The following is a 26,100-nucleotide window of genomic DNA, read 5'->3' as shown; positions in this document are numbered from 1 at the left end:
GAAAGGAAATAAGGCCAGAACAATTAAGTGGCAGACTCGTGCAAAATTCAAGTCAAAGAACTGTTCTCATATTGAATCCACGCAGTGCCTCGTCTCTTTCTGAGAATCCAGCCGGAAGGATAAGCTTTCGTTGAGTATTAAAATAGAGACATACTCCTAGCAATGAGGCTGCAGAAAAAAAGACCTGGAATCTTTCAGTGTTTTATTTTCTATCTGCAGGATACATTGAAATGTACCTTTACTGAAAGTTAAACAAAGCTGGACCGATTGAGGAGTTATTAGGAAACTACTTTTTAAATCATATACAAACCTTGTATGTGATGTTTTGGCAGTTTTCATCCACGGAAGCATTAAGAACGGGATAATGTAATAAGGCTAGAGAAGCAGCCTGTTAAACATATAAAAAAATGCATTACACTATAATTTATACTATTTTGAAGTCCGTATGTGTATGAGAGGGATGGGGGGGGGGGAAAGAAATAGAGAAAATAAAAACGTATGACATTAGCTCCTTGACTGCTAACTTTTAGTATGAGAAGGGTATTTTCCAGATGGACCTACCATGGAAATGTTGCAGATGGTACAAGTTCTCTTAAACATACCATATATACTCAAGTATAAGCCGAGTTTTTCAGCCCACTTTTTGGGCTGAAAAAATCCGCCTCGGCTTATACTCGAGTCAGTGAAAAAATTGCCCGAAATGGAGGAGAAAAAGGGGCGGGGCCATGCCGCTGGGTGACGCTCGTGAATGGCCCGGCGCCCCTGTGAGTTTCCCCTCCCTCTGTGTCAGTTTGCCGCGCAGCGCGCACCGCACCATCCCCCCTCCTCACGTTCTAATGTAATGCAGGGCTGTCTTACGATTCCCCTTCCTCCCCCTCCTGCCGCTCTGCAACGATGTCCCAGCTCCTCCTTGTTATGGCAAGCAGCCACATAGCGATGTCCCACCTCCTCTGGTACAGTGATCCAATGATAGGAATCACTGTGCCGTGTGTCATAGGAGGCGGGACATCGCTCCCGCGGCTGCACGGGACATCATCATCACAGCGGGACATCAGCATCATGAGGTGAGTGAAGTATTTCATTGAATACACCGCTAGTTTACTGTTTTTCTTTTAAATAAATATTCAAAAACATTATTGGTATCTATTTTTATTTTTGAAATTTACCGGTAGCTGCTGCATTTCCCACCCTAGGCTTATATTCGAGTCAATTTCCATTTTTTTGTGGTAAAATTAAGTGCCTCGGCTTATATTCAGGTCGGCCTATACTCGAGTATATACGGTATGTTCTAGTTTACAGCAAAGAGGGTTTATTTGGTCCTTCTGGGTTAGTAACTTGGGAGAGATTGTGTCTTTGAATCACTCTTGACTCTTGGTAATCACACACACAAGTCCACCTAGTTTTCTGGGCAACCTTTTGAGGCATGATATAACACTGCCTCCTTCCTAAGGCTGAAGAGAGCGTGACTACCACAAAACTCTCAGCTGGCTTTAGGCCTAATGCAGAACTAGAACTCACAATCACCCATTTTCTAATCCAATTCTTTTAATCACCATACCAAACTGGCTCTAAGAAATTTTGATTAGTTTTATGTTTAATGTTGTGGTCATTAGTTTACTTGAAGCCAACAGCTACAGAGGCCATAAACCTCTTATTTTGGGGGGCTGGGATTCCTAATTATTCTGTAAAAGTGAAAGCTCATTAAGATTTGATGGATTTCATTATATCCTATCTGTTCTGACCCCCCACCCCTCGTCACACACCAACACACTCCGAGCCAAAGATAAGTTACGGCATTTAATTAACAGACAGACAGGTCCTTGGCAGCAAACCGGCACAGACAAGCTTGGGCAGCAATCCAGCCTGCCAAGCTAACAACAATGTTCTTCAACATTCGTTCCTGCGTTGACTTCTGCAAGAGGGGCGTGTGCACAAGCAGTTCTTTTATAGTCTGGAGAGGAGCCTAATGACCACCAGCTGAGTGCAATTACCTCCTGTACTTGCGCAACTGTTCCTGACGCCTACTAGCTCTTCGGTGCCAAGCATCCAGGAACAACTCACTGCTGACATCCGGATCACTCTCCCTTGTCTCCTCCCCACTGGTCCAAGGCTCAGGCGCCTCCTGGTGGCAAACCAGCCTCTCTCCACCATGCTCAGAGTCGAAACCCTGTCCAGGGTCCTCCACATCCTCCAGAGCCGACTCATAGGGCCCCTCGCTGTCGGAGTCTGGTGGCAGCTCCAACGGCTCCTGCTAAGCCACAACACCTATCTACTGTCCCATCTTATAAAACAAGCATTTCAAAGAGGCTTGGGTGATTCATCCATTTCATGATTCCTGTGCTTCCATAGTAAAATTCCAGAGATCTGCAAAGAGTTGTAGTATCTAGATCAGGGTCCTGAACCCCCAGGACCGGTACTGATCCATGGCCTGTCAGAAACCGGGCCACGCAAGTGAAGCTTCATCTGTGCATACACCGGATCTAAGTTGCATGTCGAACAATTCCACCCCTACCCTACCCACCCCTTCCCCAGTCTGTGGAAAAAACTGTCTTCCACAAAACCTGTCCCTGGTGTCAGAAAGTTTGATCTAGATCATTCTAGTTTTGTGGTTCCACTGAAATCAAGTGATCTTTCTACGAAAATCTGTCTAGGATAATAAGAATTTAAGGTTTAAGGTTTATTTAGTTTGTATGCCGCCCTATTCCCGAGAGACTCAGGGCGGTTAACAATCTGAAGGGGAGGGGGGGGGTGGTACAAAATAAAATAAAAAGACAAACAATTTAAAAATACAGCAACAGTCGTAACCTCGGATGGGGCTGGAAGATTCAACAGCCCCAGGCCTGCCGGAACAGCCAGGTCTTAGTTGCTTTGCGGAAAGCCTGAAGGGAGGTGAAGGTCCGGATCTCAACGGGGAGATCGTTCTAGAGGGCCGGAGCAGCCACAGAGAAGGCCCTCCCCCGGGGAGTTGCCAGCCGACATTGGCTGGTTGTTTTGAAAAGTATCTGATCATGGTACTTATAATCAATGCTAATTGGACTCTGAGAATATGCCCATTGCAATTATATTTTAGTATCATCCTGCAATGCCGATCAGTCTCCGGATACGCTTCAAGGTGCTAGTCGTAACTTATAAAGCCCTTCATGGTATTGGATCTGGGTACTTGAGAGACCGCCTGCTGCCAATTACCTCCCACAGACCCATTAGATCTCACAGGGTTGGCATCCTCCGGGTGCCATCTACCAGCCAATGCCACCTGGCTATTACCCGGGGGAGGGCCTTCTCTGTGGCAGCTCCGGCCCTCTGGAACGAACTCCCCGCAGGGATTCGGACCCTCACCTCTCTCCAGGCCTTCCAAAAAGCCGTCAAAACCTGGCTTTGTCGGCAGGCTTGGGGGTGATGAGTTCCCTCCCCTCTCGACATGTATGGTTGTGCGACTGTTGCCTACTTTTATTATTTGTATTTTGTCTTTTATGTTCCCCCTTTTTTTCCCCTTTGAATTGTTCGCCGCCCTGAGTCCTCCCAGAGAAGGGCGGCATACAAATAATAAAATACCAATACCAATACCAATGCCTCTTGAAAGAATATGTTTGAAAGGCCTATGAAGAGCAGGTATGAAATCGCATCAAACCAGTGATGCAGAATAAAAGCCGGTTTGCCCCATTTTCTTCTTTCTGACAACCTTTGTACCTTGAGATGTTCATCAAACTCATGTTAGTCAACATCATGAAAAAAAATTCAAGGGACTAGAATGTTTCCTGACAAGTTTGATAATCCTGTGCCACAATGTATGGCTAGTGGAACCAACCTTTAACTCACCTTTAAAAAGAAGGGCATAAAAGTGAGTTTGATCCCCCGATCTTTTGCGAAAGGTTTCAAGTCTTCTCTCAGCTGGATGAGCTGAGTGAGGTCAACCTCATCGCAATAACCGAAGTGAGGAATTTTCAAAGCAGCATTCATAGTTTTCACCATTGCCTTCTGAAATCCTAAAAAACAGAGAAGGGAAACCATTTACCATTAGTGATGCTCTTGTTGTTTTGTTATTGGGGAAAAAAAATAAGAGTTTTGTTTTTTTTCAAAAGTCTCTTTTCAATAGCAAAACCATTGATTAGAGAAAATCAGTTATGCAATATTATAATTATCCAATCAGATGTATGAGAAAATCTGGGGGAAAACTGTATGCTTAAGGAAGTGTCAGTTATCTAAAAGGAATCCTGTAGAATTAACTTTGCTAAAGATGTTTTTATCTACTGCATTCAACGGAGACAGTCAATAGCTATGGAAAGTCATCAGGATTTGGGTGGGATATTTTTAGGAATGTGTGTCCCTGCATTTATACTTCTCATAACTCTGTATGATAGCTTTCATGGCCTGAAATTATAGTTGAGTCCTTCAGACTCCACACCACCACCAGTGAGTTAGGCAGAAGCAGTTAAAATGAATAATGTAACACCCAGTCTTGTTGCAACAGAAGGTTGTTCTCTAGCAAAATTAGAATGATGGACACTAAGATATTATTACTGCAATCCAGGAATCCCCAGAAGTTTCTCATATTAATTTTCCAAGAATCAAGAAAATAATCCAACTAATTCTGTAAAATTACATAGAAAAATGTTGGCTTCTAAATTTGAGAAATAATTCCGAAAAACAATCTAAGAGATAAAAAACAAAACCACGGGGCTAGTTAGCAATCTTGATCAGGTTCAACATTCATTTTCCTAAAACAATGATCTGCATTGCAATCTGTACATTTATCAGGACCCAGATTCAATCTATTAGACTGAACTACCAGCTGCATTTCTGTATTTATTGAGGGGAAATCTGGAACTTAGATTGATGTAATTATGTAATCATATCATTGGTGGGTTCCGGTTCCCGTTGCAACCGGTACGGTGTAACAGGGCCCGGTGTCCACATGAACATGCGCAGCGCGCGCATGCATGCATCCTTACCTCTTGTGACGCCTCTGCAACGCTCCAGCTGCTCGGCGGAGTGTCGCGCAGGCGCCGGGCACTCCGTAAACCTGTGCGGAAGCACCAAAGAGCTCAAATACAGCTAAGGAGCATGGGCGGGCGGGTGGGCCCTCTGGAGCACCGTACAGGAATGGTTCCCGGGGCTCCGTGCAGGCGTCGGTACGCCCGTACCGGGACGTACCACCTGCAACCCACCACTGAATCATGTGCTTACTTTTAGCACTATAGTATAGATATTATGCATCTATCTATATCTATATCTATATATCTGTTTCTATATTTCTCATATAATACTTTTTAAGAATGGAAACTTATTTACTGTGCCACTTTGTGCCTATAAGTTTATAATGGATTCTATAGTTAGAACAATAATTAGTATCTTGGAACAAGCAATACATCAAAGCTACTATGATATCTTCCAAAGTCTGTGCCTGTAATATTTCTGCACCATGAAGAATGCCCAGATTTACCTTTGTAGTTGCTTCGTTTGCTTATTAATTGTTAACCAATTCTTTCAATTGGGGTGGCTTACTAACCTGTTCTGACCCACCCCCTCCTCCGTCCAGGAACGAAAGCCGAGACAAACGTAAATGAGAATGTTTTTTAATAAGTCCAGACTCTCCTTGGCTGAAAGCCAAATCAACAAAGAGATAAGCACTTTGGCAGCAAGTCCTACAACCCTTGGCAGCAATGCAAACAAACTCCAGCCTGCCAAGTTTGTTTATCGTTAGTCCTTAACGTTGACTTCTGCAAGAAGGGCGTGGCACAAGCAGTCTCTTTTATAATCTGGAGAGGAGCTTAATGAGCATCAGCTGAGCGTAATTATCTCCTGTAATTACGTAGTTGTTCCTGGCGAGCAGCCCTTCGACGGCGTGCATCCCGGAACAACTCACAGGTGGTTTCTGGATCACCTTATCTCCTCCCCACTGGTCCAAGGCTCAGGCGCCACCTGGTGGCCAACCAGTCTCTCTGCGTCCTGCTCAGAGTCGGAACCCTGTCCAGGGTCCTCCACATCCTCCAGAGCCGACTCATAGGGCCCCTCGCTGTCAGAGTCTGGTGGCAGCTCCAATGGCTCCTGCTGGGCCACAACACTAACCTATGTTTGAAGTGCCCTCAATCAACATTCTTTAGAAGATCTATGTAACTTTATACTTCTTGCTCTTGGGCTTATTTGGGTGCAAGAGACTAATGGCCCATTGCAATCTGCTAGTTTTGGAACTAATAAACATTGCTTGGATTCTCTCTAATTGTTGGTGTGGATCAGTGAAGTTTCACCACATTTCTGAAAATAATACTGATTGTCAGGAAAACTCACCCAATCAATACCAACAGCTAGAGGGGATATGAACACCTATTTTAGTGGTTCTACTACAATTCTGACAATAACACCTCAACATAAGAGAGACAGGTGTGGAATGCCCCAGATCACAAATGTAGTAATAGCATTTTGTAGTTGTCATTTATAAGTGTTTCACACACGCTATTAAAATTACTTTTCCCTACTCTTTACCAGATAAGGCCATTGTTCGATCTTTCGCTGGGATTATGGGTTTAGAAAGTGGCGTTACAATTCTTGCAGCTTTCTCTTTTGATGTGTCTTCAGCAAGATCTGGTTTTGAGGAAGGTGCAGTGATCTCAGGCTTCGGTGACGGAGGTAAAATTGCTCCAGTCTGCTTGGCTAAGTAGTTAAGAATGTCTTCTTTGAGAATACGGTTGTCTTTCCCTGTTCCAACAACTTCACTCAGCTTTATCTGAAAGACACAGGACAGCCAACAATTCATAGTGATGTAGCCATCCCAGTTGAACTTCATAACCAGTCCCAGCTGATCGGCTGGGTCTTCTTCTGTTGCCCTGCACTGAACGGAGCTGGAAAGCAGGTTAGTGGAGTGGGGAAGGGATGGGGATTTTACAGTATCCTTCCCCTGCCATGTCCACCACGCCGTGACCCGACAAATGCGCGCATGACAAAAGTGTGCTGACGAAACCGCGGCGCGAAAACCACATCATCAATGCGCTTACAACAGCACGCCAACAACAGCGCGCCAACAGAAGTGTAATTTAAGTTAAGGTAAGGGTTAGGTTCAGGGTTAGGTTTAGGTTCAGGTTTAGGTTTAGGGTGAGGTTCAGGGTTAGGTTTAGGTTTAGGGTTAGGTTCACGGTTAGGGTTAGGTTCACGGTTAGGTTCAGGGTTAGGTTTAGGGTTAGGTTTAGAGCGCACTTCTGTCGGCACGCTATTGTTGGCGCGTTTCTGCGCTCATTCGTCGGCACGGTTCAGAACTCGCAGTTTTCTCGACACGGTTTCATCGGGCGCGCTTTTGTCGGGCGCGCTTTTGTCGGTGAACCCACCACACCGCGCCCACAGAACCCGTAGTAAAAAAAAACAAAATTAATCCCACCACTGCAGTAGACCAGGGCTTTTAAAGAGGCAAGCATATGATTGGATCGCTTATGGAGCAAAACCTTTCATTTATAAAGTACCATATTTTTTCGGATTATAAGATGCACCGGAGTATAAGACGCACCACGATTTTGAAGAGGTAATTTGTTTGTTTTTTTTAAAGTTTTTGCATTCTGCAGGCTTTCCAAACCCTCTGCACGCCTTGCACAGAGTTTTGGGAGGCTTGTAGAGTGCTCCTGGGGGCTGGAGAGACCCAAAAATGAGCAAGAAACGCCCCGTTTTTTGCTGTTTTTTTGCCAAACAAAAAAAAAGGGGCATGCAGGGTTTGAGAGGCTTGTAGAGTGCTCTTGGGGGCTGGGGCAAAAACGGCCCTCCCCAGCCCTCAGGAGCCCTTTGGAAGCCTCCCAAACCCTCTGCACGTCCATTTTTGCAAAGAGGGCGGGGTTTTGGTAGGCCAAAAATGCTGTATTCAGTGTATAAAACCCATCAAGATTTTCACCCTCTTTTTTGAGGGAAAAAGGTGTGTCTTATACTCCAAAAAATACCAATTTCAATTCGATTTCGATTTTATTGTATTTCTATGCCACCCTTTTCCCAGAGGGACTCAGGGCGGCTCACAACCAAATCAGGGGGGGGGGGGGTACAAACAGGAAAAAAAAAAGAAAGACAACGGACAACATAACACCACAATTTTAAAAACAATCAACAGGCACACCATTCGAGCGGGGACAGGAACTCATCAGCCCCAGGCCTGTTGGAACAGCCAGGTTTTTAAGGCTGTGCGGAAAGCCTGGAGGGTGGTGAGGGTCCGAATCTCCACGGGGAGCTCGTTCCAGAGGGCCGGAGCAGCCCTCTGTAGTTACCGTAATTACCAAATCTTAAAGTTTATAGTTAGTTTCTCCAATCAGTGATGATTTTGGCATGTAGGTAAATGTACACGTGCTACATATTTACAATACAAATGGTACATCAACTGCAAGAACCCTTGATTCACTAATTTAAAAGCAAAACCTACATTGTTTTCCATAGCAAGGCGGCGAACAGCAGGGGTTACTAAAGTCTTATGGCCTTTGATTTGCTGGTGCATCTGTTCTTCACTGAACACGGCTGGTGTTTCAACCACATCTTCTTCAGGAGTTACAGCTGCAGATTGGACCCAAAATGAACAATGTGGATTAAGTGAAGTGGAACCAGTTCTGTATAGTGATAAAGGTCCCAGGTGCCGGGAGTTCTAGTCCCACCTCAGGCATGAGAGCTAGTTGGGTAACTTTGGGCCAGTCACTCCCCTCTCAGCCCAACCCACCTCACAGGATTGTTGTTCTAGAGAAAATAGGAAGAGTAAGTAATATTAAGTACAAATAATCCTCAACTTACAACTATTCATTTAGTAGTTGTTTTGAAGTTACAACGGCTTTGAAAAAAAGTGATTTACGACCATTTTTCACACTTACGACTGCTGTAGCATCCCCTTGGTCATACGGTCAAAATTTGGATGCTTGGCAACTGGTTCATATTTATGAGAGTTGCAATGTCCTGGGGTCATGTAATCAACCTTTTGTGACCTTCTGACAAGCAAAATCAATAGGGGTGCCAGATTCACTTATTACCTTTAACAACTATGTGGTTTCAACAGGCAACATTAAATTGTTATAATAATGTGTTGTGGCCCAGCAGGAGCCGTTGGAGCTGCCACCAGACTCCGACAGCGAGGAGCCCTCTGAGTCGGCTCTGGAGGATGTGGAGGACCCTGGACAGGGTTCCGACTCCGAGCAGGGCGCAGAGAAGCTGGTTGGCCACCAGAAGGCGCCTGAGGCCAGGAGCAGCGGTGAGAGCCAAAGGGAGCGTGCTCCCGAAGTCAAGCCTTGGAGCAGTGGGGAGGAGACAAGGGAGTGTGATACTGATTCATGCATTGGAGCAGTGGGGAGGAGACAAGGGAGTTGGTCCTGGATGCCCGGCAACGGAGGGCTAATAGGCGTAAAGAACAGTTACGCAGTTACAGGAGATAATTGAACTCAGCTGGTGGTAATTAGGCTCCTCTCAAGGCTATAAAAGGAATGACTTTCCACACGCTCGTCGCAGGAATCAACGTATTTATTGGAGCTGGAGAAGCTATCGTGGCTGTCTTGGCAGGCTGGATTGCTGCCAAGGTCAGTCTGTCCTGGATTGCTGCCAAGGTCTAGTCTCTTTGTTAATCAATCTTTCAAGTATCTTTTTCTCGGCGTGCTTTGGTGTAGGACGAGGGGGGTCAGAACAATAATGTAAGAAAGCAGGAGCTTCTAGCCTTTGGCACACTTCACAAAAAGAAGGAAAGTAAGTCAGGACTGAGCTGTATGAAGAAAAAGGAAGCCCCTATCACCATGATTGCAAACCTATGACACGCGGGTGGCACGCAGAGCCCTCTCTGTGGGCATATGCACCATTGCCAACTATTGTTCTGGGTTCTGTTGCACGCATGTGTACTGGCCAGCTGGTCCAGCAGCGGGCAGGTGCTCTTCCAAGATCCAGTGCGCGCATGTGTGCCGGTCAGTTGGTCTTCGTGTAAACCCACTGAACCCGGAAAAGAGCAGCTGGCTGGGACACATGCGCACGATTGAACCTGGAAGAGCAGCTGGCCGCCACGCACAAGCGCACCGGCCAGTAACTCTCTTCTGGAGTCTGTTGTGCACGTGCATACTGGCTGGCTGGTCCAGCGTGCATGCATGCGGCGGGCAGGTGCTCTTCTGAGTTCCTCTGCATGCATGCATGCCAGCCAGCTGGTCTTTGTGCAAACCCGCTGAACCCAGAAGAGAGCAGCTGGCCGCCACGCGCAAGCGCACTGGCCAGCTACTCTCTTCCGGGTTCTGGTGCTCCAGCACATGCGCTCCAGTTTTGGCACTCAGTGTTGAAAAGGTTAGCCATCATTGTCCTATCACATTTGATCAAAATAATAGTATAAGATATGTGTTCTGACCCCCCTCATTCCACACCAAAGGACACTCTGAGCCAAAGATACTTTATGCAATTTATTAACAGACAGGCAGGTCCTTGGCAGCAAACCGGCACAGATAAGCCCTGGCAGCAATCCAGCACAGATAATTGAATTTGAATTTGAATTTATTAAATTGAATTTATTATTGAATTGAATTGAATTTATTAAATTTCTATGCCACCCTTTTCCCCGAAGGGGATTGCCCTGGCAGCAAGCCAACCTGCCAAGCTCACAATAATGTTCTCCAACATTCGTTCCTGTGTTGACTTCTGCAAGAGGGGCGTGTGCCCAAGCAGTCTTTTTATAGTCTGGAGAGGAGCCTAATGACCACCAGCTGAGTGCAATTACCTCCTGTACTTGCGCAACTGTTCCTGACGCCTATTAGCTCTCCGGTGCCGGGCATCCAGGAACAACTCACTACTGGCCTCCGGCTCACTCTCCCTTGTCTCCTCCCCACTGGTCCAAGGCTCAGGCGCCTCCTGGTGGCCAACCAGCCTCTCTGCGCCCTGCTCGGAGTCGGAACCCTGTCCAGGGTCCTCCACATCCTCCAAAGCCGACTCATAGGGCCCCTCGCTGTCGGAGTCTGGTGGCAGCTCCAACAGCACCTGCTGGGCCACATCACAAATCATATTCAACGCTGTTGATTACATGGTAACATCCTGACTCAGCAAGGAAAAGAAACCAATATTACCTTTTACAGTAGCTGTTTCTATATCCACCAGTGGTTTCCCCACCTGGGCAATTTCATCCAACCCATAATGGAGTTTTCTAATGATTCCATCATAACGGCTGCTGATTGTGACCGAGGCTTTATCACTTTGTACTTCACAGATGCTATCAAACTGAGACACAACATCACCTTCTTTTACATACCTGAAAAAAGGGGGGGGAAAGTCTTGTGATATACACAAGGATAAATCTGATCTCCAAAAATAGCTTTCGTAAGATCTCCGCAGGTAATCAACCTGTTCTGGAAGGTAACCAGGTTAATCTGGTACTTAGATGGGAGACCACAAGCAAGCTCTAGAGTAGCATCCAAGAAGAAGTCAACAATTAGTCCAGAATGCAGCCGCGCGAGCGATACTGGGTGTACCTAGGTACACCCACACTACACCTATCCTCTGCGAGCTGCACTGGCTTCCTATTGGTCTCCGAGTACGATTCAAGATGCTGGTTATCACCTTTAAAGCCCTACATGGCCTAGGACCCAGATATCTATGAGACTGTCTTCTGCCGCACACCTCCCTAAGACCGATAACATCGCACAGGATGGGCCTTCTCCGGGTGCCTTCAGCTGGACAAAGCCGGCTGGTGATGCCTCGGGGGAGGGCCTTCTCTGTTGCCACTCTGGCCCTATGGAATGAGCTACCCCCAGAAATCCGGACCCTACCCACTCTCATGGCCTTCCGAAAAGTTATTAAAACCTGGCTATTCCGGCAGGCCTGGGGCTGTTGACCTCTGGATTGAGGTCCAACCCCGCTTAGATTCGGTGCATGTTGTGTCTTTTTTAAATTTGTCATGTTTTATCTGTTTTTAATCTTTTTTAATTTCTGTTTCTGTAAGCTGCCCAGAACCCTCCGGGATTGGGCGGCCTATAAATTTAATAAACAGTTAAACAGTTAAACCAGCTATTTCCTTATGGCTGTTAAGAAAACTGCATGAGCCCTGGTGGCGCAGTGGTTAGAATGCAGCATTGCAGGCTAGCTTTACCCACAATCTGGAGTTTGATCCCGACAGGCTCAAGGTTGACTCATCTCCCATCCTTCTGAGGTCGGTTAGGACCTAGATTGTTGGGGGAAATATGCCAACATTGTAAACTGTTTGGGGAGTGCTATAAGGCACTATGGAGCGGTATATACGTCTAAGTGTTATTGCTAACGTAGAGTCCAGAAATCAAGAGAGTAAGTAATATATAAACCAAATAATTTCAACAGAGATGTTAAGGCAGGGAAATAAACTCTTTGAAAAATATGAGGACATTTCTTCACACAGAAAAATAAGCCCTATTCTCAATGCTTTGATTGCACCAAATATAAAATAATGATGGCTAATAACAGGACATTATCCCTATATCTGTGATAGCGAACCCATGGCACACCTGCCAGAGGTGGCACGCAATGCCCTCTCTGATGGCACGCAAGCCGTCACCCCAGTTTAGATGTGCCACGCACGTGTGCGTGCCTCCCGCTGGCCAGCTGGTCTTCGGTTCTCTGCCGCGCATGCAGGGGGGGCAGGGCACATGGAGGGGGAGTCACACGTGCATCCATGGGGGTGGGTTGCGCATTACATTTTGGAGGTGCGGGCGTGCACTTTTGTGCGCTTGGGCCATTCCAACTGAAAAAGATTCACCATCACTGCTCTATTGCCTTCTTAGAATTAAAATATTTTAGCAATAGCAATAGCAGTTAGACTTATATACCGCTTCATAGGGCTTTCAGCCCTCTCTAAGCGGTTTAAAGAGTCAGCATATTGCCCCCAACAACAATCCGGGTCCTCATTTTACCCACCTCGGAAGGATGGAAGGCTGAGTCAACCCTGAGCCGGTGAGATTTGAACAGCCCAACTGCTGAATTGCAGTCAGCTGAAGTAGCCTGCAGTGCTGCATTTAACCACTGCGCCACCTCGGCTCTATATTTTTTCTTCCCTATTTCATCTTTTCAAAAAGTAAACTTTTTTTTAGTTAGGAAACTGGTCTGAAGAGACACACAATTTAAACTTACCACTCTTTCACTGTCACTTCTGTGATCCCTTCTCCAATATCAGACAGCTTGAACTGAACAATCTGGCCATGTGAAGCTTGAAGACAAAGAAGGAAAATGGTTAAAACAAAGGAAAATATCTAAAAAAAGCAGTACTAAATAAAATTTAGAAGAGATGAAGTAGTTCAAGCTACAGGCAGTCAAATCAGAATCCTTAAAAACTAAAATGAGGAGAACTGAGGATAAATTTCCTGACATTTAATCAGTGGAATAAATTTGTCTCCAGAAGTTGTGAATGCTCCAACACTGGAAGTTTTTAAGAAGATGTTGAACAACCGTTTGTCTGAAGTGGTGTAGGGTTTCCTGCCTAGGCAGGGGGGGGGGGGGGGGTGGACTAGAAGACCTCCAAGGTCCCTTCCAACTCTGTTATTCCATCTAAAATGCAGAGGAAAAGAGGAAAATTACAATAGATGCAGAAGTTCATTGTCTGCATGGATTTTTGACTGTGAAGTCCTGCAGCTGAAGCTAACTAGTCATCAGCAGATGTGAACAGAATGCAGGCTCAACTTCAAAAATCAGGAAATGTTAATATTTAGGCTATCTGTAGACAAAGGATTGGTGAAAGCAACATGTTTTATGGGTAGGTGATCTTGGTTTCTTGACCCAGCACTGTCATAAAAATAAGAGTTTGCAATCTTCATATCTTCCAAGGTGGCGCAGTGGTTAGGGTGCAGTACTGCAGGCCACTTCAGCTGACTGTTATCTGCAGTTCAGCGGTTCTAATCTCACCGGCTCAAGGTTGACTCAGCCTTCCATCCTTCCGAGGTGGGTAAAATGAGGACCCGGATTGTTGTTAGGGGCAATATGCTGACTCTGTAAACCGGCTTAGAGAGGGCTGAAAGCCCTATGAAGCGGTATATAAGTCTAACTGCTATTGCTATTCTTTTGACACATTATGGGGAGATCCAGCTCTCTGGAGAAGGCTCCAATGCTGGGAAGGGTGGAAGGAAAAAAGAAGAACAAGAACAACCAGCAGCAAGACAAATGAACTCAGATATAGTAGCGATAGGGGCGCCATTGGAAGAGACCAGGTTAGGGACAGATGGCATGAAGAAAAGCTATCTATATGGTCACTAAGAGTTGAACGCACGTTGATGCATATAATCAAGTCATTAATTGGCATTTTAAGCAAGAATTGTGTGAATGATAAGTGAAGCTATCTCTGCAAATGCATACTGGGCTACTTTCCCTGTACTTGAAAATCAAAACCTATGGAGTTTAAATTCTCTTGTGTTAAATGTGACATTCCTTTGACTCAGGTTGACTCAGCCTTCCATCCTTCCGAGGTGGGTAAAATGAGGACCCGGATTGTTGGGGGCGATATGCTGACTCTGTAAACCGCTTAGAGAGGGCCGAAAGCCCTTCATGGCATCGGACTTGGATACCTGAGAGACCGCCTCCTGCCAATTACCTCCCAAAGACCGATTCGATCGCACAGACTAGGCCTTCTCCGGATTCCATCTGCCAGCCAATATCGGCTGGCCACCCCCCGGGGAAGAGCTTTCTCTGTTGCAGCTCCGGCCCTCTGGAACGAGCTCCCCGTGGAGATCCGGACCCTTAAGACCCTCCAGGCCTTCCATATAGCCACTAAGTCCTGGCTACTCCGGCAGGCCGGGGGCTGTTGAAGTATCCAGCCCCACGGCAACTATGAATGTTGTTGTATTTTTAAATTGTTGTCTGTCTTATTTATTCCCTTTACCCCTTTTTTTACTGTAAGCCACCCGGAGTCCTTCGGGAGCGGGCGGCATACAAGACTAATAAACTACAACTACAACTAAATATGAAGCGGTATATAAGTCTAACTGCTATTGCTATTGACAAATTTTCTAAGACTTTATCTCAACGAAGGCAGGGCTATATTCATTTATACATTATCGTTATAAACCAGGCTAATGAACATGGGCTTGGATGACATTTATATCCTTTTACACGAAAGCAGCCAGAGTCCCCGATTCAGTAGTTTCTGATTTTACTCCAAATCAGGGAATAATAGCTCATGAGCTCTGAATTCTCCAATTTCTACACTGCTTGGGAATAGAAAACTAATTATCAATGGCTTGGATGTCATGTACATGAGTGGTCTCTAACCTTGGCAACTTTAAGACTTGTGGACTTCAACTCCCAGAGTTCCTCAGCCAGCAGGCTGAAGAACTCTGGGAGTTGAAGTCCACAGGTCTTAAAGTTGCCAAGGTTGGAGACCATTCGTGTACATGATGAACTGCATGATCAATTAAAAGGAAAGATGGTAAACAATTGTCTGAATGCATTCACGGGGTCTCATATCTCCCGAATAGTAGATTGTACAGGTAGTCCTCAAGTTATGACCACAATTGAGGGGAAAATGTATGCTGCGAAGTGAAACATTTGGTGAGTTTTGCCCCATTTTAAGATTCTTCTTGCCACAGTTATTATACGAATCATTGCATTTGTTGAGTTAATGGTTGTTAAGTGATCTTGGATTCCCCACTAACCTTACTTGTCAGAAGATGACAAAAGCAGATCATATGACCCCAGGACACTGCAACAGTCATTAATAAGAACCATTTGCGAGAAGGAGAAACGGAACATTATCTTAGCTGGAACTTATGGTATATGTGGGCGACAAGGAGAACAGCAGGGACTTAAAATGGGGAAAGTTAAAAGTGAACATGGGTATTGTAATAGATCCCTCAACTTTGTAATGAGAAGATGTGGCTTAGAGACCTAACAATGAGGAAGGAAAGAAAAAAGTTGGGCTGTGAATGACTGTCACCACAGGGGGGAGGGGAGGGGGGGTTGTATGTTTAAAATTGTATTTGAATCTGTATGTTCTACGCTTAAAAAAAAATGTATAACTAATGAATGCCGATACAAAAGGCTGTATATTTACTTTGTATTGCTATGTATGTTTTGTCTTTTCTTATGTTGTTGTATTTTTTTCCCCTGTTTTTAAAGGTAATAATGTTTAATAAAAACTATATTTAAAAAAAAAAAAAAAAAGAACCATTTGCCAAGCATCTGAATGTTGATAACGTGGCCATGGAGATAATACAACGGTCGTAAGTGTCTAAAATGGTCATAAGTCACTTTTTTCATTGCCGTTATAACTTTTGAATGGTTCACTAAATGAACTGTTTTTTAAGTTGAGGACTGCCTGTATTTGAGAGCCTGGGAAACACTCAGATTTCAAAAGCCTGAATCTTTCATTCTTTGCCTCCCTTTCTCTGGAATTGATAGAACAAATGACATGTAAGGGGGAAAAAAATATTAACTAATTTGAACATGCAGGAAACTTACCAGCGGTTGTTCTAAAAAATCGATGCTGATGTTGACACCGCCATAACGTCTTCTCAAACTTAGAAATGTATTTTTGCTTTCGCAAACAAAAGTTACTGTGTAGTCTTATCTGATGAATGCAGAGCTGGCCAAGGGGGAAAAAAAATTAAAAATGTAAAAACATAAAGGTATTTTTTTTAATTCTCCACATACTCCTTTTAATTTGCAAGAAGTACAAAAAGAAAACTTGTTTTTTTTTCAAATTGAGGCCCAAATTAGCAGACGTACCACATGGTTTTTTTAAAATCTCTCTCACCATTAATGACGATTCACTTTGAGAGAAAGGGATTTACTGCCGTATCAAGGGCTTGTGAGAAGTTATAAAAGAAATTATTTTTCTTATTCTTTTTTGCATTTCATTATCAAAGAAAAAAAGTGCAGCCACAGTATAGGATTTTTAATTCTTCAAATGGCATGCATTTGTTTCACAAGCATTATTATTACCAGTTCGCACCTATTCGGTAGAACCGGTTCGTCAAATCTACCGAACCGGTTAGAAGAGGTTCCACCAGTGGACCCGGAAAGCAGGCCACACCTACAGAAGAGGTCCCAAAATTTTTTGAAACCCACCACTGGTCCTTGGATATGATTATTCTACACTATCAAGCTCATATTTATAAAACTCAGGGCCTCTGGGAAAGGTAAGGATGACTACTGCGTTTGTGGTGCAATCAGAACATTGCGAGTGTTGAAGTTGTTTTAACGCAAACCAAAGATGCCTTTTAAAAAAGAGGTTTACATCCTATTCTTATGCAGGCCAGTGCTGTGTGTGAGGTAATTTAAGGTGGTTCTGACAAGTGTCGTCGGCATCTTCATATCCGGTCACATGGGTGGCAAGCCACTCCCATCCGGTCACATGGGTGGCAAGCCACTCCCACAAAGGAGGCCACACCCACAGAGTAGGTTCCAACAATTTTTGAAACCCACCACTGCTACTATCCTATTCTGCTGCTCTAACACAAAATCCAGCATCTGGTAGAGACACAAAAGTAAATTTCTGTTCTTCAAAATTGGTCCACCTTAGGATGTATTCATATATAAGGTTCCAGTGCTGAAAGGACAGCAACCTTATAATCAATGTTCATCAGAGATACGGTATTAATGCCACCTACATCTTACACAGAAAGATTTGCAGATGCCAGGGTCAACTTAAAATCTTTGTTTCATTCTTTCTATTAAAGAAATCCTAATGTACTTAACATGGCAGCTATTCTTTATGAACCTTTAATTAACATGTTTAAGGGGATACATATCTGTTGTGGCTCAGCAGGAGCTGCCACCAGCCAGGGATGGGATTTGCAGGTTCATTGAATTGGGCAGAATCTTCGCTAGATGATCGCCCAAACCTGTGCAAACCCACAGCAGCCCATGGTAATATAATAAATATCTGAGTTAAAATATTAGAATTAATATGAATTATATTTGATGATGGTGGAAGAGATGCACAAAAGCCTTTTGTAACCAACTGATACACTTTCTACAGTATGTAAAGAAGGAGGATTTGTATGTTTGTTTTGAAAATAAATTTATTGGTTTACAGGTTCTAATCCCAGTAAGGGTATGGCTAGCTGATGAGAGCTAAATAGCTTGAAATAGATCTATACTAGTCTCCCTTTATTTATTTATCAGCACAAATACTACACACACACATATATACATACATATACATATACATATACATATACATATACATATACATATACATATACATATACATATACATATACATATACATATACATATACATATATATATATATATATATATATATATATATCCATAGCCAAAATATAGCATGTGAAGATTTAAGTTCTTCACATATTTTGAATGAAAATATATACTGTATTTTTATATACATGTAGATTTACACAGCAAGGTTATGTTTATTGCTAATGCTTTTGTTGAGATTAGCTGCTCTGGCATTTTATATAAGTCCTATTTCATAGTGGAATTCAGTGGAATTATTATATACGTTTATAAAGTGACTTCCCAAATTCATTGGTTATCAGCCATGTTTCAAATAAACTTCATTTATGTATGTAGAAAATATCAAACGCAGGTAGAACAGCTAGGTAACCTTGAACAATGTCACTACTTAAAAAACCATAAGAAAACTTAAAAGGTGTTAAATTTCATAGGGAGATTTGAAAAGTTCGCCTACAAAAAGGATGGGTAGCCACTTCCATACTCTTTCCAGAAAAAAACTATACAAAGTTCTTGGGAAACTGAGAAAAACTTTTTGAGTCTTTTTTTTTTTTTTTTTTAAAAAGATACGAATCAGTAAAAAAAAAAAAGCAGTTTGTAACTGCAGACAGTTTAGTGCATTTAGTGGTTTAAACACAGCAATTTGGCAGATCGAATCTCACCAGGATCAAGATTGATTCAGCCTTCCATTCTTCCAAGGTCAGTAAAATGAGGACCCAGATTGTTGAGGGCAATATGCTGACTCTGTAAACCACTTAGAGAGTGCTGTAAAGCACTATGAAGCCATATATAAGTCTAAGTGCTATTGCTATTTTATTATCTGAGATGAATTTGAGCCTATAAGCCCCAAGGAAGTAGACAAGAGTCCTTGAGGGTTCTTATATTAGAGTCATGTTATTCCTTGTAGTGGAACCAGTGTTAAGACAACTTTCAGCCCTGTTTCCAATCTTCCATTCTGGAGAGCAGGAGGGCCCTAGTACTGGAGCACCTTTGATTCAAAATCTGGTACTGAACATCGCTCAGATAGGATGTTGCTCTGAAACCTCAAACTGCTGCAAATGTTTAGGGTATCAAATGTATACTGCCACAATTTCACATAACTTAAGCATCATTTTGATTCATGCAAAAAAGACGAGATTCTTTATTTCGTCCTTGAACATGGCTTGCTGAATATAGGATTGACCCAAGTTCCGTACGCAAGAGTACCTGAATTTATGGACGATGTCACGGAATAAGTAATTGTGAATTAACTCATTCTTAACAGGAGTTCATATTTTCACAGAATCTGTGAAAAAGTGAGCAAGGAAGGAAGGAAATTTGCCTGCTGCTTGATTTAAAATAGAACAAAATTTAAAATGCTATCATGTTATATATGGTTCCACCACAAAACCGCGGAGGACAAAATCACGCTCGACGAAAGCGCGCATTTGACGTCATCACAGTGCGACGAAAACATCGCGCTGTGATCGAAAAATGTAAAAAAAAAGCGAAAACCTTACCCTAACCCCCCCAAACCTAACCCTAAACCTAACCCTTAACCTAACCCTAAATCTAACCCTAAACCTAACCGTTAACGTAACGCTAAACCTAACGCTAACCCTTAACCTAACGCTAAACGTAACCCTAACGCTCTAAACCTAACCCTAACCCTAACCCTTACCTTTATGTGAATCGGCTTGCTTTAATTTTAATGTTATAAAAAATAAAATTCATCGCCCTGTGATGACGTCACATGCGCGCTTTCGTTGAGCGCGATTTTGTCCTCCACGGTTTTGGCGGGTCACGGTTATATATATGCTTAATGAAATAAGAGCTTCAGATAAATAAAGTGCTCAAAATAAGTAGAGATATCTTCCCAAATCAGATGATAAAGTATCGGGAGGAGGATTATATGATGATTGTGGTTAGATATGACCAATGTCTGCTTTGTAAGTCTAACGTCTGCTTTGTAAGTCCCTTTGAACTGTTTATTGAATGTTCTGATATGCAGCTAATGTTCTGATATGAAGCTCAAGGTTACCTTCTACCTAAAAAGATTACTGTAAGTCAGCCAGGGTGACTAAAAGAATTTCAATGTCATTTGGGCAGGCAATCTACACCTAGTGTACATCTAATTTACATCTAGCAAATATGAAAATCAAAATTGGTATAAAGGAACTCACAATTATATATAAAAAGAAGCCTTGTAAAGATGTCGCTCAAGGATAGAAGTTGATATCAAGAATGTTTTCTCAAAGGCAGAGAATTAATAATCCAAGATTGTTCATCTGGCAATCCAAGACATAATACAGAAAGTAATCAGAACTGCAAACTTCTGTTTATTCACACAAAAGGACTACCAGACCTTGGATCCTTTTCAGATCTGTAAACCATTATAGTCCTCAAACCTCTTCTATATACTACTATAAATCTCGTGTCTGTTTGTAACTAGAATTTGGACAAAACTGGAAGATATAAGGCAACCATTTCCAAAGAACCCAAAGGCCAGACGAGGAACAATGGATGGAAATTGATCAAGGAGAGATTCAACCTAGAAATAAGGATAAGTTTTCTGACAGTGAGAACAACCAACCAATGAAACAGCTTGCCTTCGGAAGTTGTACATTACTGGAAGCCACTTGTCAGAAATGATGTAGGGTCCCCTGCTTGGGCAGGGGGTTGGATTAGATGACCTACAAGGTCCCTTCCAACTCTGTTAATCTGTATAATTATGGAAGCAAGATAACTCAAATAGGCTAATTTACAGAATGTCATGACTCCAGTGGGAATGGAATTTGGAAGGTTGAAGCTGCTTCAAAAGACTGTTATCTTCTGACTACATTTCCCAGAAGCCTGCAAATTGCATGGCGCAAGCCAAGATGAAGGTTGTGTCCCTCATTCTCCTGCATGCAATCAGTTGGTAGTAAGGCCCAACAGGCAAGCAGTAATTGACTGCTTTGACATAGAGGCTAAAATTTGATATGTCTTAACAGCAATGAGTGGTGAGAGAAGGATGAGAGAGCAATGCCTGTTTGCAAGGCCGCCCTGGCTGGGAGCGGGGTATCAAAGACCAACGGATGAGCTCTCTTCCTTCGTGAATGGAGGCAACCTTTGGGGACATGCCAGGATGGGGAATGGGGGTAGTTTTGCTCATGATCCATTGTTATCTTTATTTCCCCTCCCCTCTACAAAATAGAAGGCAGTTCATCTGAGAAGGGATTTCCAACATTCCCTACCAGCTTTCCACAATCAACATCATTGGGGAAGCCAGAAGAAAGTTGGAAGTCACTCCCACTCCCATTATTTTTGCCCAACAGTGATCATTCCATTTCTCTGTTTTGGTAAGGAAATATCTCTGAAAGAGTGACCTAGCAGGTTGTCTAATTTTATTTACAAGTAGACTTCTGAAAGATAGAAGTACACAACTGATATTGTAAATCAGAGAAACTGAGCCATAATTGCAGCTATAATAGGTAATCCTATATGCTTACATTTGAACTAGAAACACTCAAGTTTTTAGATCACGCAGAAAACCATCTAGCAGAATATGCTTTCAGCAAAAAGAAACCGGGAAGCTTATAGGCAACATAGGTTATGTAGTCTGAAAAGGTCTGAAAACCCCTGATCTAGAACGAAACAACCATGTTGATTGGAAATTTGGGGAACTGGAGAGCTTTCCAACGTTCTGTTTCTACTGTTTAGTCCATCAAAAGCAGGTAAAAATGATCAACTGTGGTCTGTTCTTCCAGTAATCTAAACATGCTGAGAATGGTTCCACCACAAATGCGTGCACAACAAAAGCGCGCCTGACTAAACCGCGGTGTCTAAAGCGCGGTGACAAAACCGCGCGACGAATGAGCGACTAATTAGCCCTAAAGCGCGCCGACAGAAGCGCGCTGTAACGTAACCCTAACCCTAACCCTAACCCTAGCTGTAAATCTTACCTTAAATGAAATCGCGCTTCTGTCGGCACGCTTTTGACATCGTGGTTTTAGCGCCACGGTGTTGTCGGCGCGTTTATGACGTTCGCGCTTTTGACGGGTCACGGCTGAGAATATACGTATGTCAGTCTGGAGATGTCAGCCTTCTCCCAAGTTACTCTCCTGATATGAGGCTGATTGCTCAAAACGTAAATAAAAACCCTGAGTAGCTGCTTATAAGGGAGTTGCAAAGCCAGCTTCATCCCTGAAAGACCTGTGCATTAACAAACAACCTGTGTGTTATGATCAAAAAATGTGGCCAAGGTGAGTTTTTCTCTTGTGCAAGAACAAGATTTCTTAAAACTCAGTAATACTGGTACGCCTGGTACGTCAGTTGCGCCCCTTCCTGGATCGGGATGCTCTGTGCACAGTCACTCATGCCCTTGTCCTTTCTCGCCTGGACTACTGAAACGCTCTCTACATGGGGCTGCCCTTGAAGAGCACCCGGAGGCTTCAACTAGTCCAGAATGCGGCTGCGCGGGTTATCATGGGGGCACCTAGGTGCTCCCATGTTACACCCCTTTTAGGCTGCCTGCACTGGTTGCCAGTTGTCTTCCGGGTGCGATTCAAGGTACTAATTATGACCTTTAAAGCGCTCCATGGCTTAGGCCAAGGATACCTACGAGACCACCTACTGCCACCGGTAGCCTCCCACCGTCCAGTGAGATCCCACAGAGTTGGCCTCCTCAGGGTGCCGTCGGCCAGACAGTGTCGGCTAGCGACCCCCAGGAGGAGAGCCTTCTCTGTGGGAGCACCTTCCCTCTGGAATGAGCTGCCCCCGGAGCTTTGTATAATTCCCGACCTCCGGTCCTTCCGACGTGCCCTAAAAAGTTGGCTTTTCCAGCAAGCCAGCCTGGCCTGAACAAAACAAAACAAAATATTGATCATTGTTAATTTTAATCGATTTTTTTTAAAAAAATGTTATTGTTAATCCAAATTGGGTTTGTTTGGGATATTCTATTTAATTCTTTTTAACTTTTGTAATATGTGTTTTTTTTAATGTTGTACACCGCCCTGAGTCCTTGGGAGAAGGGCGGCATATAAATCCAATAAACCAAACCAAACCAATACTGCATGTTGCAAAAAGAAAACCAGTTTTGCTTTAGTTTCCAGATCAAAAAAGAATTATTAGCTCTCAAAAATGCTAACGTGGGAACTGGACAGTCCCAGGGCTGCTTCTGAACTGCTTCAAAAGCTCTGACAAAGTGTCTTCAACTAACACATCTGTGGCATGGAAGGGAAAAATCTGCATTATTCCAGGCCAACAGCTGTTAGGAAACATCTCAGCCACGAATGAAAACTGTGCAACTTTAAAAACTGCATGGATATAGAATTCTATATAGAAGATAGAAATGTTTTACAGGTTTGTTAGCATTAAAACCACAGAAATTAGCAGGATGGAATATCAAATCACAAAGACACTTATATTTATGCAATGCATCGAGGCTTATTTCTGGAAGGATGAATACGGTAAAGAGGCCACAAACCGTGGATAGTTGGCAGTTCTCTTTCATTGTGCTGACTGGGTCGCTAATTCTTAATAAATACATATAAAGCAGTGTTTCTCAACCTTGGCAACTTGAAGATGTCCGGACTTCAACTCCCAGAATTCCCCAGCCAGCATTCGCTGGCTGGGGAATTCTGGGAGTTGAAGTCCAGACATCTTCAAGGTGCCAAGGTTGAGAAACACTGATATAAAGCAATCTCGCAAAGACCAGGGCCAACGATTCATGCACTTGTTAAGTAGGCAGAGGATCAAGTAGATCAGTGTTTCTCAACCTTGGCGACTTGAAGTCCCGTGGACTTCAACTCCCAGAATCCCCCAGCCAGCATAGCATAGCATAGCTGGCTGGGGGATTCTGGGAGTTGAAGTCCAGACATCTTCAAGTTGCCAAGGTTGAGAAACACTGATATAAAGCAATCTCGCAAAGACCAGGGCCAACGATTCATGTTAAGTAGGCAGAGGATCAAGTAGATCAGTGTTTCTCAACCTTGGCGACTTGAAGTCCCGTGGACTTCAACTCCCAAAACCCCCAGCCAGCATAGCATAGCATAGCTGGCTGGGGGATTCTGGGAGTTGAAGTCCACGGGACTTCAAGTCGCCAAGGTTGAGAAACACTGAAGTAGATGCTGTACTTTCAGTTTTGTTTTCTCTAGAGAAACATGGAAACAAGCAGGACCCACGAAGCGTCTCCTGTACCCCCTTCTCCCATTTTTTTTCCAGCTCTCCCACCGCTCCCTGCTCCTTACCAAACGCCCGGCTGCTCTGCAGCTGCTCCTGAATGCGATCGTTGCCGCCATCTTCTCCCGGAAAGATACTTTCCCCACGCCTTTCCCCACTCCTCCCCTTGATCAGCCAATCGCATCGCGCCTTTTCCTCCCGCTGACCAATCAGAACGCGAGGAGCTGCCTTCTTTGGTTAAAATGAATGACTTGTGTGGCTTTGCTTTCTAAAAACACATCAACCCTCAATAACCAGGTTTTTGTTAAAAAAAAAAATAACAAGAAGGGAACCTCAGCGTTGACAGCCAACGGAGTCATCTCATTATCTCACCGTTCTCATGAGATTCCCCAAGCTTGACGATATAATCAAGCCTCGTGGGACTCAAGGGAAATGAACAGGGGTGGGTCCAACAACTTTCACCTGGTGGGAGATAAGGTTTCACCGAGCGAGACGTCGCTTTGCTGCCCGTGAAGTCGCCTAGAGAGAGGTGTCTATTTCTCTGCATGCACGTACACACGCCGTCTTTCTCTCCCTCCGCATGTGTATGAATATATTATCTCACATACACAATGTGATAAAACGGATGCAAGCTTTCAGGCTATACAGGTTTCTTAGTCCGTATCCTTAGAGGCAGTATCTATCTCTCTACCTGCCTATCTTTACTTACTTACCTACCCCCCCTCCTCTGTCTGTATGTGTATCTATCTGTCTATCAATTATCTAATCTCTATGTTATCTATCAATTACCTATGTAATTTTTCTCTGTGTGTACGTGTCTATCAATTATCTTTCTAATCTGTGTGTGTTCTCTATCTATCTCTATATCTATCTATCTATATCTATCTATCTCTCTGTGTGAATCTGTCTATCAATTATCTTTCTAATCTGTGTGCGTTCTCTATCTATCTCTCTATCATCTCTCTCTCTTTCTCTCTCTCTCTCTAATCTATCTACCTCTACCTCTATCTCTCTGTGTGAATCTGTTATCAATTATCATTCTAAACTGTGTGCGTTCTCTATCTATCTATCTCTATCTATCTATCTATCTATCTATCTATCTATCTATCTATCTATCTATCTATCTATCTACCTATCTATCTACCTCTATCTCTCTGTATTAATCTGTCTATCAATTATCTTTCTAATCTGTGTGCGTTCTCTATCTATCTCTCTCTCTATCTCTAATCTATCTACCTCTACCTCTATCTCTCTGTGTGAATCTGTTATCAATTATCATTCTAATCTGTGTGCGTTCTCTATCTATCTATCTATCTATCTATCTATCTATCTATCTATCTATCTACCTCTATCTCTCTCTCTGTATGAATCTATCAATTATCTTTCTAATCTGTGTGTGTTCTGTATCTCTCTCTCTCTCTCTCTCTCTCTATCTCATCTATATATCTATATCTATCTATCTATCTATCTATCTATCATCTATCTATCTATCATCTATCTATCTATCTATCATCTATCTATCTCTATCTCATCTATATATCTATATCTATCTATCTATCTATCATCTATCTATCTATCATCTATCTATCTATCTATCTATCATCTATCTATCTCTATCTCATCTATATATCTATATCTATCTATCTATCTATCTATCATCTATCTATCTATCATCTATCTATCATCTATCTATCTATCTATCTATCTATCTATCTATCTATCTATCTATCTATCTATCTATCTATCCTATCTATCTATCTATCTACTCTATTTCATCTATATATCTATATCTGATCTATATCTATCTATCATCTACCTACATACCTACAGACACACACACACACA

General features: G+C 43.2%; 1 protein-coding gene across 1 annotated transcript in view; it reads right to left on the bottom strand.

Annotated features, from left to right (window-relative positions):
• Positions 1–24,401, bottom strand: part of DBT (dihydrolipoamide branched chain transacylase E2) — a 29,335-nt gene extending 4,934 nt beyond the window's left edge. Inside the window, exons 1-8 of the mRNA XM_032218743.1 lie at positions 24,324–24,401; positions 16,372–16,495; positions 13,057–13,132; positions 11,028–11,209; positions 8,384–8,511; positions 6,481–6,721; positions 3,817–3,983; positions 311–388 (exon numbers count right to left, since the gene is read on the bottom strand). Of these exons, the coding sequence (XP_032074634.1) occupies positions 311–388; positions 3,817–3,983; positions 6,481–6,721; positions 8,384–8,511; positions 11,028–11,209; positions 13,057–13,132; positions 16,372–16,495; positions 24,324–24,374 (1,047 nt within the window). The 5' untranslated portion in view covers positions 24,375–24,401. The remainder of the gene's footprint in view (positions 1–310; positions 389–3,816; positions 3,984–6,480; positions 6,722–8,383; positions 8,512–11,027; positions 11,210–13,056; positions 13,133–16,371; positions 16,496–24,323) is intronic.
• Positions 24,402–26,100: the final 1,699 nt, after the last annotated feature.

The sequence above is a fragment of the Thamnophis elegans genome, chromosome 5 (genome assembly GCF_009769535.1).
Source record: "Thamnophis elegans isolate rThaEle1 chromosome 5, rThaEle1.pri, whole genome shotgun sequence".
Classification (NCBI taxonomy): domain Eukaryota; kingdom Metazoa; phylum Chordata; class Lepidosauria; order Squamata; family Colubridae; genus Thamnophis; species Thamnophis elegans.
This window is presented reverse-complemented; position numbering and strand designations above follow the sequence as displayed.